Source organism: Gorilla gorilla, chromosome 10, assembly GCF_029281585.2.
Source record: "Gorilla gorilla gorilla isolate KB3781 chromosome 10, NHGRI_mGorGor1-v2.1_pri, whole genome shotgun sequence".
NCBI classification, from domain to species: Eukaryota; Metazoa; Chordata; class Mammalia; order Primates; family Hominidae; genus Gorilla; species Gorilla gorilla.
The window spans coordinates 21,504,922-21,519,534 of NC_073234.2; the positions used below are offsets into that span (position 1 = coordinate 21,504,922).

General features: G+C 44.2%; 1 protein-coding gene across 1 annotated transcript in view; it reads right to left on the reverse strand.

Moving 5' to 3' along the window:
* ANO2 (anoctamin 2) overlaps positions 1-14,613 on the reverse strand; it is a 386,124-nt gene that overhangs the window by 291,401 nt on the left and 80,110 nt on the right. Inside the window, exon 4 of the mRNA XM_031001166.3 lies at positions 6,257-6,355. Within this exon, the coding sequence (XP_030857026.2) occupies positions 6,257-6,355 (99 nt within the window). The remainder of the gene's footprint in view (positions 1-6,256; positions 6,356-14,613) is intronic.

Here is a 14,613-nt window from a genome sequence, read left to right on the forward strand (position 1 = left end):
TGGAAACACCAATTTTTTTCACACTGATAAATAATGCTTAATAGCAATTACATATGTTTTCTCTTCAGGAAAAGAAGATAACTTATTCTTTAATAAATGCAGTTTAGTAGACATAAACATTTCAAAACATGGGTTCAACCGAAAAGAATTAAAGTGTCAGTGGCATTTCTGCTTGAACCTTTATCTTTGAACCCAGTTAGCCCCTCGGAAATTTTCACACATTACTCTGTATTCAACCCTCCCTCAACTACACTTTAACATTACATCCTCAGTTTTATCCAGAATCAGTGCAAGCAATGGTCACATGAAGAACATTGCAGAAGCTTGCGTGAACTTATTATTGAAAACATAGTCCCTTGTATTGTTCATGTCATTTACAACAGGAAAAATTTGCCTCCTTTGGCAAAACAGATGCTGATTCCTATAGACGACTGTGAGCCACAGTCCTTTCTGTCTTGGCTACCAGAAAGCCCAGAATGCAACTCTGTCTCTCCTGCATCCATCACCCTTATTTTTAGTTTCCACTATCATCATTTCCCTTGCACTTCCCTACTTCCCCCCCTCCCCAGTTACATGATTCTTTTTATCTGTCCTTTTACAACCAAAATTCTTTTGGTTGTAATCCATCTCAAGTCCATTTTAGGAAACAGACTAAGACATGAATCAAGTAACCCCAGGTTAATGGGGGCAGAGCCAATAGTGGAACTCAAGGTGGACCACTTGTCACATTTGCTGTCTCTCCCTTAAAATGGGTGCCTTCAAGCTCTGCCTCCTGCACCACGGGGCCCCAGCCATCTTCTCACTGGCTTTCCCGGCAACTGCACCGCAGCCCTCACAGGTGGAGCCGTCGTGTTTACAGATGCCCCAAGGACCCGCGCTCTAGGAAGTGGAAGTCCCCAGCACATAGTCCAAAGGCCATCTGTTCCTGCATCTCCACAGATTTCATGTCTGGATTTCTGGCTGCCTTGGCAGAGTTGAGGGACTGGGCCTGCTTCCACCAACATTGCAGAGAAGAGAGAAGAGAGTCAAAGAGCAGAAACAGCCCTAGCCTTGTACCAATTGCACTGCCTGCACACCTTGCTATGAATAACAATACCAACAGCAGTAACAACGGCAATTCTCATGTGTTGTGTGTGCCTCTCTGCCAGGCATTCAGAGAACATCATCACCTCTTCCCTCCACAATGTATATTACTCCCGTTTTAGAGATGCATGGAGCTCTAAGCCTGCTTTCCTAAAAAGGCATGACTTGCTGGAAGTTAACAGCATCTACTTGCGTGCAAAGGACACATAAGCTAAAGTTCTGGCATGCTCTGAGGGACAGCAAATGAGACCCCTGCAGTATCAGTCACTCTATTAACAATAGCTACAAAAGCTCTGACGATTGGACAAAAGGGATTTTTCACCCATCCCAGGCACGTCACTTCTTCCAAATTTAGTGGACTCTGGCTGGATTAATATGATTTCACTGACATGAAAGTCGTCCCTAATAGCCTGCATCGACCTTGTCTCTGCTAGAGGTTTGAGGAATAAGAGAATGTAAAGGATGAGAAACGGAGTGTTCATTCATATATACAAAAAAAGCAAATGAGAAATCAACAGAAATGTTGACCACAATCTCTAGAAGAGCCATCTTGGTAACGAGCAGACGTAAGAAAGCACCTGCTTCCATACCGCCATTTCAAACCTTCTCAGGCTGCTCGGGGCCAAAGGCCAGGCCTTCCCACACCCTTCTGTGCATGGATCTTGAGTGTCCCTCACAAAATGCTGGCTCTTCTGTTGTTGTTTTTGGAAAACAAATGCTTCCTTCCAAGATTCCCCCTCCCAGTTAATATCTGTGCTCAGGACTTGGAGTCCCTGGACACATTACAATGGATTTGTCCAGGTTTGAGATCTCGATTTTGTGATTTCCTCCCCATGTTCCCAGTCTCTCTGGACCCCACTGAGTTATGATCCAAACCTCCACTGCCTGGAGGATGCTTAACTGATCCCGCGCCATGCCTCATTCTTCCTCCACGCTCCCCTCGCCGCCAGGATGTGGCTCTCAGCAAATGTGGTTTTTTTCTCATTTTAAAAAGAGAGCATGCCACCAGCCTCAACACTAGCCCTCCACAGACAGCCAGTCTCGTCTTCCATTTTCCATGCTCCTCTCTCAACTCAGGAACTGGGTTTAACCCAGACCCCCACCCCTGGGATCAGAGCCTCAGATTAATTTTTACAAACATAGCATCCTACCCAGCTAACCAAGTTATATCCCCCCTCATCTGTGTATAATACCCTCTGTGAGCTCCACTACAAGCCATTGCCTTCTATGATAAAAAGAAGATTTGGGGCCGGGTGCAGTGGCTCACGCCTGTAATCCCAACACTTTGGGAGGCTGAGGCAGATGGATCACTTGAGGTCAGGAGTTCGAGACCAGCCTGGCCAACATGTTGAAACCCTGTCTCTACTAAAAATACAAAAAATAGCCGGGCGTGGTGGCGCGTACTTATAGTCCCAGCTACTTGGGAGGCTGAGGCAAGAGAATCGCTTCAGCCCAGGAGGCAGAGGTTGCAGTGAGCCGAGATTGCACCACTGCACTCCAGCCTGGGTGACAGAGGGACGCTCCATCTCAAAAAAAAAAAAAAAAAGAAAGAACGAAAAGGAAGATCTGGGGCCATGTGGTAAAAGGAAGCCAAAACAGTCCCCCTGAGTCGAGTCTGGGACCAAGAAACTTTGGGAAAAAGTTCTTTCTGTTTTATCTGCAGCCTTGGGGGGCAATCACATGGCTTTGCCTCTCCCCACTCCCTAACCCACCACACTGACAAACAGAATTGGTGCTGGGCTAATGAGTTACTACTTGACACAGTATCCCATCACTGCATTGATGTCTGGGCACCTGCACTCCCCCTACGCTGCCCTGTGATTGTCGGCACCCTGAGGGCATGGGTTGTTTCTGCTCCCTCAGTGCCTCTCCAAGGACTTTCTTACAGAGGGAGCACTATCAGTGCTGGCTGCTTCTTTGGTCAGAAAGGAAGTTGACTGGGGGACTAAGAATTGAGAATACACATTAAAATATCTCAGAAGGCAGACACGACAAAATCCTGCATTTACATAGCACTGGTTAAGAATCAGATCCTTACAAAAACCTTCCAAGAAAAATAGGACAGGTATGAGTATGCCCATATCACAGATGAGGCAACTGAGGCTCTGAGAGATGGGATGACGTCCCCAAATCACACAACGAATAACTGCAGAACCAAGGTTAGAAAGTCTCTTCTTCTGAGGACTCAACTAGTGCTGTGTCTACCAAAATGCAAAGTGGGGAGAGAAACCCAGAGATGGCTGCTTTATACTATGTTCTCACCCTCGCCAACTCATCTACAAGTTCAAATGCAGGTACCACCTAAAAACTACAGATGTAAGTTCCAAACAGTTAATGTATAGGGGCACTGAAACTCTGAAAGCCAATATGTCATTTATGCAAAACTATGCTCTAAAAAGCATAAGCGTGTGAAAAGATAAAGGAGATACCAGAGGGACCAAAGGCACCAAAGGCAAGCACTACCGGGGAAGCCAAGTCTGGGAGTGAGGAGGAGAAGGTGGCAGAAAGACAAGAGATGTAGAGGTGTCTGGCTGGGTGTGGTGGCTCACGCTTGTAATCCCAACACTTTGGGAAGCCGAGGCGGGCAGATCATGAGATCAGAAATTCGAGACCAGCTGGCCAACATGGAGAAACCCTGTCTCTACTAAAAATACAAAAATTAGCTGGGCGTGGTGATGAGCACCTGTAATCCCAGCTAATCAGGAAGTTGAGGCAGGAGAATTGCTTGAACCTGGGGGACGGAGATTGCAGTGAGCCGAGATCACACCACTGCACTCCAGCCTGGGCAACAGAGCAAGACTCCATCTCAGAAAAAAAAAAAAAGAGAGAGATGTGGAGGTGTCATAGGGTGTGCAAAGAACAGAGAGAGAGGCTAAGAGGAGGCCTCAGAGGTGGGGGGTGGAAGGAATAGAGAAGAGAAGGAGAAGAATGAGAGTAGAAAGATGGGAAGGAAAGCAAAGAAGGAAAATAAGCAAGCGGAGGTTGAAAAAGGACACACTTTTCCTATGTCTCTAGGTTTCCCCTAAAAGGGTTACCCTGGGGGATGGAAATCATAACATGGGCATTAGAGTTTTGCTTACCTCCTTTCCAAGGATCAGCAGCAGAGATTAAAACATAGGAAACAAGACACAAATAGAATGAGGTTAAGAGAACATTACACATTCAGATAAACCAGAGAGAAAGGAGAATAATATATTGGAGTTAGAAGGAAGACAGAAGTAAGAGGAGATAGGGTTGGCCAAAACAGGACCCCACCAGGAGGAAGCAGAAGCCTCCACCCAAAGCTGAAACTAGTATCATGTTGCCAGAAACTCCAGAGAACATTAGCTAAAGAGAAGCAGAGATCCAAAACAAAGATGGCGCCCGCATTTGAGGGCTGCGGTATTAGGAGTGAGAGGACTGAAACTAGGAGACAAAAAACGCAGCAGTGCAATTGAAGGGGAAAGACACAGCGTATTCCTTGTGAAACTAAGACACTTCAGGCATGTGACCCCCCCTCCCCGACACCAAAAATCACCTTTTGTTGGCAAAATGTTTGTAGCTAATATTCATGTTTGTGTTTGTTCATTGTTTAATAAGCATTTGTCCACCTGCCGTGGAGTTATTGTCCATTGTAATAAATCTATAAGAACAGAACCCATAGACTTTATTCTTCTCAAGTAGAGGATTCATGATGGTATCAGTCACGTGCTGGTATTTGATGAGTGATTTTTGATGGAGATAGCAGATCTGTTGGTAATGAAAATGGTGTTAGCCAACAATGTAAATCAGAATGGTGTTGCTGACTATAATGATAGCACTGAGAGTCGGCATGGTGACGAGGGGGCAGGTGATCACAGTGGTGGTACAGAAGGCAACAAATATGGAATTCTGTTCACAGTGGGCAGCATGAAAACTATGATGATGGTAGTTACAAACAGCAAGATGATCTTTGCCATGGTAAGTCAGCACGTATACAACTACACTATGGAAAGGGATGTGTGTGTGTGTGTGTGTGTGTGTGTGTGTGTGTGTTTGTGTGTGTGTGGTGTACATGAGAGAGAGAGAGAGAGAAGAGGGGGTGGAGGGAAAGAAAGACCACCCACAGTTCACCCATGGTTAAACTGGAGTGCCATCTGCCACAGGACCCTCCCAAAGAGACATGGCAGATGGTCAAAGTCAATAGCCACCCCTTTCCCCTAAAATACCTAATGAATAAAGAATGGAGTATCTGTGAGCACATGCTTCCTTTCTCTTTGGAGCTATTTGCTAGATTTTGTTATGCAAGGAGACATGTCACCTAGAAATTCCCTGGGTAGATTTTTTTTTTTTTTTTTGGTGGAGGTGGGGTTTTGCTATGTTGCCCAGGCTGGTCTCAAACTTCTGACTTCAAGAGATCCTTCCACTTCTCCCCCACAAAGTGCTGGGATTACAGGTGTGAGCCACCGTGCCTGGCCTCTGGGTAGATTTTTAAATTATGTATAGACTATCCTGGATTAAAAAAAAAAAAAAACTACCTCAAACATCATCTAAACTGTGTGGCTGTCAACCCAGATGTGCATCATCCTGGGGATTTTTTGCCTAACAGTGATGAGAACTTCATTCCATACCAACCAAGTAGGTCAAATTCCCAGAGATGGGACACTGGCATGAACAGTTTGAAAACACTTACCAGGTGATCTTAATCAATTCGCCTGATTAAGAACCTTCTGATTTACAGAAGAGATAAGTGAAACCCACCACAACACAATATTTAGTGGCAGAATCATAACCAGAATAGGTTTCTCCACAGCAAATTGGTGTTGTTTCCCCTGCCCACTGCTGAAGCAGTCAGCGTGGCTTGCAGCCTTCTCTCATTACTCTATTCACTAAAGAAGTGTCTGGCTGTACTAGGACCCCGAGAAGAGAGAGAAAGGAGGTGAAACAGAAAAATGAAGAACACGGACAGGGACAATGTGTTGCTTCTCATGGAGCAAACCCAGCCAGTGCTCTGAGGTGGGAGGATCTCCCTCCCCACCCCAACTCTTCCCCGTCCCCGTCCCCCCCAACCCCCCACCCCGGCATCATGGGTCCCTGGGGAAGCAAGTGTGATTTCAATTCCACAAAACCCACATCCCACCTGGCCCTATTCCCAAATTATTTGCATCCATCCCGCCCTCAGGAGGCCCAGAACCCAGGAGAAACATGCTCATACTTTCTTGGTAGGAACTTTGATCTTCAAGAATTCTGCCTCTCTGGCCAGCACCTGCCACGGGGCATGTATCCGGACAAAGATGGATCCCTGGCTTTTATTCTGCAAGGTACAAAGAAAGAACAAATGGAAACACTTGTGAGGACATAGCTTAAATTCCTGGTTCTTCAACTGTTCCACACAAGAAGCCCAACCCGTTGTTCTTCAGTTTCTCGTTTTCGTTCTCTTTTAAATTCACCAGGGACCAGTCCCTTCCCACCTGTACCCAGTTCATCAGTCTATTCCAAAAATGTTCTCATCGAAAACAGTAGGATAGTGTTCCCAAAGTGTGGCCCCTGGAAGTTTGGTAGCTTCAGAGCAAAAAAAAAAAAAAAAAAAAAAAAAAACAAGTTAAAACAATTTTGGTCACAGATTTGAAATATAAGCAATCATGATTTTCACGGAAATCTCATTACACTCTTAATAACAAGTGGTTGGTTTTCCACTGCTCACACTCAGTGAATAGCCTGCAACTTGTCTCCATTCACACGTTTTCATTGTTTATTGTTCAAGTTTGTATTTTTGTTCTACTGTCATGCTGTTATAGCCCCAAACCACAAAAGTGATCTACTAGAGCCTAGAAGTAATACTATAAATCATAATGACAATGGTACAATGCAGAATAATATAAACAGGGCTCCTATATGAATACAGAACATGAATCTATGTCTCAGGATAAGTGACTGTGTTGTGTGTTGATTTCTCTCAAAACATGAAAAATAAGGACAGAAAATGCAGTGACTTTCAAATGAAAGTGACTTTCAATGAAACCTGACTTTCAACTTTTCAATGAAACCTGACTTTCAAATTGACCCAGCAATTCATCTGGCCCTTGTCACCATGTCTGTTACAAATAGGTGTCAGATTATCAGAGGAAGGCACCTCATCTTCAAATAAACACTTTTTTTTTTTTTCAGAACAAGCACACACAGGGGAAAAAATACTTTCTGATATGAATTTAATTAATTTTGTCACTAAAGAACTAAAGAGGACCAAAACCAAGTAGGAAAAACTGGCAGAAGTCTCATTATTGGTGAGAAGTTTCTAAAACTACCTGCAAAATTAAGCACAAGCATTTGTGTTTAAACTCCTTCACTGTGTTCAGAGAGAAGGAACGAGCTGATAGCACAATCCTTCATTCCACCCTCTGATCTTGGTTTAGTGTTGAAGACTATATAGAAAATCTTCAACTCACAGGCTCTGATTGTCTGCATTTTCAGTGTGCCTGGCAGAGAGATAGATGGCAAATAGAAGACTACGTCCCCCCACTGAAGAACACTGTCTATGGAGGAGGTGCTCACATGTGCTTTTGAAATGATGAACAAAATAAAAAGATATTTTATGGCACTCATTAATGCAAGTGAAAACTATTTCTATTATTCTTCAATGGCAGCTCCAAAATATGTTCAGTAATTCAAACATCCAGAACCAAACCTCACTTTGAGGAAGAAAGCTCATGACTTACAAGGCAGAAAAATGAAGAATAAACCAAGATTTCACAAGGAGATTGGACTATGGTGTGAAAGCCTTGGGTAGTCTAGAGTTTGACAATATCTGAAAATAACAATTACCACAATGCATATTTATTGACTGTGTATTATGCGCCAGAACTGAGTTAGGTGGTCACGTGCATTAGCTCACACAATATTTGCAACTATGCTGTAAGGCCAGTACTACCACAATCTCTATTCCACAGCTGAGGAAAGCAAGGCAGGGAAAATGTAAATGATTTGCCCAAAGTTACACAGATAGTGCAATAAAGATAGTGTTCAGACATGACATGGTCACTCAGGATAATTAAGAAACACACTCAAGGACTGTAACACGACACAAAGACATGTGTTTAGGCTAAAATCAAATCCAAGGGTTGATAAGGAACCTATGTGGCAGCCCTAAAATGAAACCTTCCCAATCCCAAGTGTGACATCGTTCTGACAAAATACTGAAAGTGGCCTTCGGCAAGAAATCTCCCCAATTTTATCTTTGGTTATGCAGGACTGCTAGATAGAATCATCAATCACTTGCTGCTACTTCTAACTGTAATTTAAGCTTTTCCAATTAGGTGAAAATAAAGGGTAAGAAAAGAAACCATCTGTGAAGCTGACCTGCAAGCCCAGCTCTCCATCACGGCCCCAGAAGTTATGTTTTTGGTGAAAGATGGCAAACAGCATCATCCCTCTTGCTAAGAGGAGATCACGATGATTATGAATGTTAACATGTTACCCTTTGTCTTCATTTTCAAACTGTGATGAATGCTGTTTTAACTTTCTTTAGGGTCGGTGGCTCAAGTGTGTAACAAATGTCCATTAAGTGGGTGCAGATGTTCTAAGTTTGAGGTAGGGTTGGGAGGGCAAGTGTCAAATTCCAAGATCTTGGTGGCAGACTGCTAGCTGTCCCCTGACAGCTGTTCTCATGTTCTTCATTTTTAACAAAGCACGTGGCCATCCAGCATTAAGACCACATCTCCCTTGCAATGAGGTGTTTCCATAAACAGTATTTCTGGCCAATGTCGCAAGGTGGAAGTATCTGGTAACCTTCTTCAAATACAGCAAGTAGGTGCTTTTTGCCCCGTCATTTTCTTCCATCCCCTTAACCCGCTGCCTGGACGATGGACACAGACATTTTAGACCTTAAGGTTAAACTCCGGGCCAGAAACAGCAAAGTGTCAAGAGAGAAGCTGGCTCTGGCTCTAGAGAGTGTCATAGCAGCCCCGGGCTGCCTTTAGATTTTTATGTGAAAGATAGAATTCTACCTTGTTTATCCACGGTGATTTTAGAGGCTCTATCCATTGCAGCCTAATCTTACACTAACCAATGCAAAATCGTTTCCCAGTATGGGGTTAACTTCCTCCGGCAAAGCATGCATCTCCACTCTCCTCAAAAGGAACTTGTTTAAAATGAAAACAAAAGCAGGAATGCAGTTTTGTGGATCTAGTCATGTTCCTTTCATGCTGTGCAATATTGTTACCTTCTCATAAAAAGGAAAACATACCCACCATTGTGAAATATTAGCTGATGTGACTGGTTGTGTCTCCAAAGAAAAAAGTAACTCCTTGAAAGCTCCGGAGCACAACCATCACCGAATGCATCCCCCAGGAATCTAAACCTGAAGATTAACATGTATCGACTTTAAAAAAATGTTTTCCTTGTCCCCCAGGCCACTCCGACGTCCATTCTGCCTTGCTTGTGGATGTGGGTTCCTTTAGGCATAGTAGGGGAGTGGAAGAGCTTGGAGCTTCCAAGTTGGACAGAACAAGATCTGAATCCTTAGTTATTGTGAATAGTCCTGCAATAAACATGGGGGTGCAGGTATCCCCTTGATATACTGATTTCTTTTCCTTTGGGTACATACCCAAGAATGGGATTGCTAGGTCATATGCCAGTCCCATTTTTCGTTTTTGAGGGACCTCCATTCTGCTTTCCATAATGGCTATACCAATTTACATTCCTACCAGCAGTATGTGAGAGTTCCCTTTTCACTGCGTCCTTGCCAGCCTTTATTTTTTTGGTCTTTTTTATAATAGCCATTCTAACTGGGGTGAGATGATATCTCATTGTGATTTTGATTTGCATTCCTCGATGATCAGTGATGTTAAGCATTTTTTCATATACCTGTTGTCCATTTCTATGTCTTCTTTTATGAAGTGTTTATTTAGATCCTTTGCCCAGTTTTTAATTAGATTATTTGTTGAATCAACCTAAATGTCCATCAAGAGAGGAATGGATAAAAGAAATGTGATAGATAGATAGATAGATAGATAGATAGATAGATAGATAGATAGATAGATGCCCACTGGAATAGTACTCAGCCATAAAAAGAATGATATCCTGCTATTCACAGCAATATGGATGAGCCTGGAGGACATCACGTTAAGTGAAATAGGCCAGACGCAGAAAGACAAATACCACATGTTCTCACTCATATGTGGAAACTAAATAATATTTGAGCTTATGGAAGTAGAGCATAGAATTGCGGTTATTAGAGGCTGGGCAAAATGTGGAGGGGGAGGATGGGGAGAGGTTGGTTAATGGATCCAAAGTTAAGCTAGATAGGAGGAATACCTTCCAGTGTTCTGCAGCACTGCAGGGTGAATAGGATTAATATAATTTATTGTATGTTTCCAAAAAGTTAGAAGAGAGGATTGTGAATGTTTACAACACAAAGAAATGATATATTAGGGGTGACAGATATGCTAACTACCCTGATTTAATCATTACACATTGCATATATGTATCAAAATATCACTCTGTATCCCATAAGTATGTACAGTTACATCAACTAAAAGTAAAAGGAAAAAATATATTGGTGACAGCATTATTTCTAATAGCAAAATACTGAAAACAACCAAAATTAATTATGGAACAAGATTAGAAAGGGAAAAAAACTATCTAGGTGTATAGCTTCCCTCATAGTTTAGAGATTCAAATAGAATCAGTATTTCCCACTAATTCTGGAATCTTCACCACCTGAAAATAAACGGAGACCTATGCCTCAATTATTTAAAAAAAAAATTATTTGCCTCCAGAATTTTGCAGCTGTGGGAGCTTAGGCAAGTCACTTAACCAAATGAGCCTCACCTTCTTTATCTGAATAAGGAGGATGAGAAATGTTGCATGGCTGTTGTGAGAATTGCAGATGAAGTAGGAGAAGTCCCTGCTAGTGTGCCTGAAATGTGGAGTATTCAATAAACGTCAGGCATTACTATAGCGATTAGTTCTACCCAGGTAAAATGACTGCTTCTTGACTGCGGGACAGTATCTGAAACTTCTTCTGTATTCTTCAAGCACCTAGCACGAGACTGCACACACAGCAGGTCCTCACTGGGGAAAACCAGTTCCCGTTAGATTAAAATTATAAATGAGTAATCCTGGTTCCTTTATTGCCTTGCACTTTTAAAATTATCTACAAGATTTTCAAAATGTCCCACATGTCCTAAAGGAAATCACAGGTTCAAAATACAGTGCATCTCCAGAATTTGGGGACAAGGTCAGAAAATATAACTTGCTGAAATCGACAGGAAATTTAACACAACATTAAGAGATTAGCCATCAGAGGATATAATCCATCCCTAAAGAAGATGTTATAAATAAGTAATCAATATGACTGGAGGGGCTCCCAAATCTCAACAGGCAACTAAAACTTCAGTTCATGTAAAATGAGCTGTAACACATAATTTGGTCCTTGTCATCACAGAAGGGAGAACCAGGGCACAGATATTTCTGTAGGAAGGCCCAGGCCTGTCAGTCTAAGATAGGTAATTTTTCCAGGGACAATCTATGTGAAATATATAACAGAGCAGGAAATGTCTCTAGCTTAGTTGAAATGTCTCAAAAAACTATGCAATCCTTTCACTGTGACTCCATTTTCATAAAGCCCTACAAACCCTGCTTCTTTAGTTCTTGTTATCAGGGAGAGTTACCCAAGAAGATGGTGTGAGTACTGTGGCCAAAGGAAATGAATACTCCTCAATCAGAGCCTGACTTCTGAGTTCACCGGTCTCTCTCTTTTTTTTTTTTTTTCCAAGATGGGGTCTTGCTTTGTCTCCCAGGCTGGAGTGCAGTGGCACGATCTTGGCTCACTGCAACCACCTCCCAGGTTCAAGCAATCCTCCCACCTCAGCCTCCCGAGAAGCTCGGACTACAGGTGTGTGCCACCATACCCAGCTAATTTTTAAATACTTTTTTAAAGATGGAGTTTTGCCATTTTCTCCAGGCTGGTCTCAAACTCTTGAACTCAAGCGATCCACCTGCCTTGGCCTCCCAAAGTGCTAGAATTACAGACGTGAGTCACCACATCTGACCTGTCCATTTCTTTTAACTCATGATGTTCACTGGTTTCCCAGACCTGTCCTCCACTAAGTAAACTGGTAGATAACTGAGTTCACAAAGAGGCTAAGTCATGTCTCATCTTGAACCTGTGCCCTGCCCAGTCTGCTGACGTCTCCCTCCCTCCCTCCCTACCCCACTTCCTCTCTAAAGTTAACTCAACAGCAAGCCTGATAATTTGCACATGGTCTAAGGTACCAGCCCCTCTCACCCTCCTCCCCAGGCTCCAGCACCCAGCCCTTCTCACTGTCATCTGGCTGTTCTACCAGCTTCCCACCCTCGAGCCTCCTCACATTCTATCCCTCCATTGCAAAGCTCTCATCATCCCCCATCCCAACTAACTCCTATTTGGGTCTCAGCTGAAATATTCCTTCCTCAGGAAGCCTCTTCCTGAGCTGTGGATTATGCCTGGTCCCTTCCTCTTGCTTGTACAATTCCTTGTCTTTCTCCTTCACAGCACGGACCCACTATCACAATCATTGTGTCACTAGGCATCTCATACCCTTCTTCTCTGCTAGACCTGTAGCTCCATGAGGACAAAGAATGAGTCTGTCTTGTTGTTTGCTTTGTCCTCAGCAGCCACCACAGTACCTGACATATAGTAAGTGCTCAGTAAATATTTCTGGCAACTTCAGTACACATATACTGTATTCCTAGTGGATTCCATTTGGATCCTGTGACCAATCTCTAAAAATTAGCTACCATGGCCCACAAAGTAATTGGAGACCTTTGGCCAACAGAATTTAAATCTAATTCAGTTTTGAGAAAATAATTCAATTACCCTTAAGTGTCATTCTTGAATGTGTCTCTCATATTGACAGCTAAAGTTACTAAAGTTTCCACCTGACCAGGAACCATCTAAAGATCGTGGAGGGCCTCTCCATCCTGTTGGTAGCCCCAGATCCTCACCGCATTTGCAGACCGCCGTTCCCTTTCCTAGAGGCCAAAGGAATTGACACAGCCTCACTCGTGCTCACAAAACACAACCTGAACTGGATATATCAGAAACTTTTCTGCCTCATAGGCTTCTGGGGGGTGTTATAGCATTAAGGAGAAGAATCAGGAATACTCTGGAAAATAGACAAGGCTTTCAAATGTCAGTCTTTGATGTCTTCAATCAGCAAGCATTAGACTGCCATGATGCTAGTCAACACCCCATGCTGATAGTTCAAGGCAGGGCCAGCTTAGGGACACAGAGGAATTTCAGAATGATGAACTGATTTGGCCACAGGACTCTAGAGTTGGAAACACCTCCAAGCACACCTAACATATCTTTCTCCAGTAACAAAGGAAGACCTGCAGCCCAAGAGTCTGTGCTGCATAAGCATAGACATACAGCTAATTACAAGCAGACCCAGGTCTCCTGGCACCAGCATTCATCCCACCCTTCCATCCTGAGGGCTGCCAACCATCCATGGCAATCCTGCAGCCCCTCCCTTCACAAGAAATTAGGGAGGCAGGGGAAGGAGGAATGGGCTAGGGAGTGAGGGAAGAAGGGGCTCGTACCCCCAGCCACCTCTCTCCCGCACTCCAGGCCCCTAGCAGGGACTGCAGGCCGCGCTCCTGGTGAAGTTATCCTCATTGTTTTTGTCTTGTTGTTGTTATCCAAAGCTTGCATTGTGGATAAACAAGACAACGTCCTCTCTCTAGAGAGACAATAGTGAGCGGGAGGCAGCCCCAGCCAAACACTGGAAACTGATACTCCTCAGGCCTCCTTCCCCACAGCCCTGCCAAGCCACCTCCATGCTGACCCAAGGGGCCTGAGTGTACTCTGGTCCCGGGCCCTGCTGTGAGGCAAGAACATCAGCTGCAGCACATCGGCGCCCGGGAATGGCGCTGTAAGGAAGGGTGGGGGGATAAGCCTGTCGACGATGGAGGAGCAGAGAGGAGACAGACTCCCTTGGACTCCCCTAAGACATCACCAGTGCCCCCACTGCACCTGCTGGGAGCCCCACACTCTCAGATCATCACGACTGAAGCTCATGCAGCTGGAGGACAGTGGTGCTGAGACGGTGGCCAGGGCAACCATCATCACAGGCGAAGGAGGAGGGTGAGGTGTAGCCTTGAGACAGAGGGCTTTTGAAATAAGGGCAGGAATTCATCTGAGACAGGCCTCCCATCTGCTCCATTTGAGGAACACCGTAGTCTACCTGTGTCATCGTGAAGATCAAAGCCTTAACTTCCTTTTGGCTCTCAAGAATGTACAGCCTCTGATTGGGAGCAGGCTCTGCCTGGTCCTCTTGAGACACAGGGATTTGGGATTAAGCAAAGGGAAGAACTTCCTGCCTAGGGAAGGAAAGGTGGAAATTTGCTCTGCTGGGAGCCCCTGGATGAGAGTACTGGAATCTCCTCTCCAACCCTGTCCTGCATAGGCCAAGGTGAAGTTGGCCAATAATCAGCAGAGGCAGAAGACAGAGCCAAATGCCCACCAAGCCCCATCCCAGAGACCCACTAAGACCAGCAGCAAGACCCTTCCTTCTTATGGAAAAGACTTCA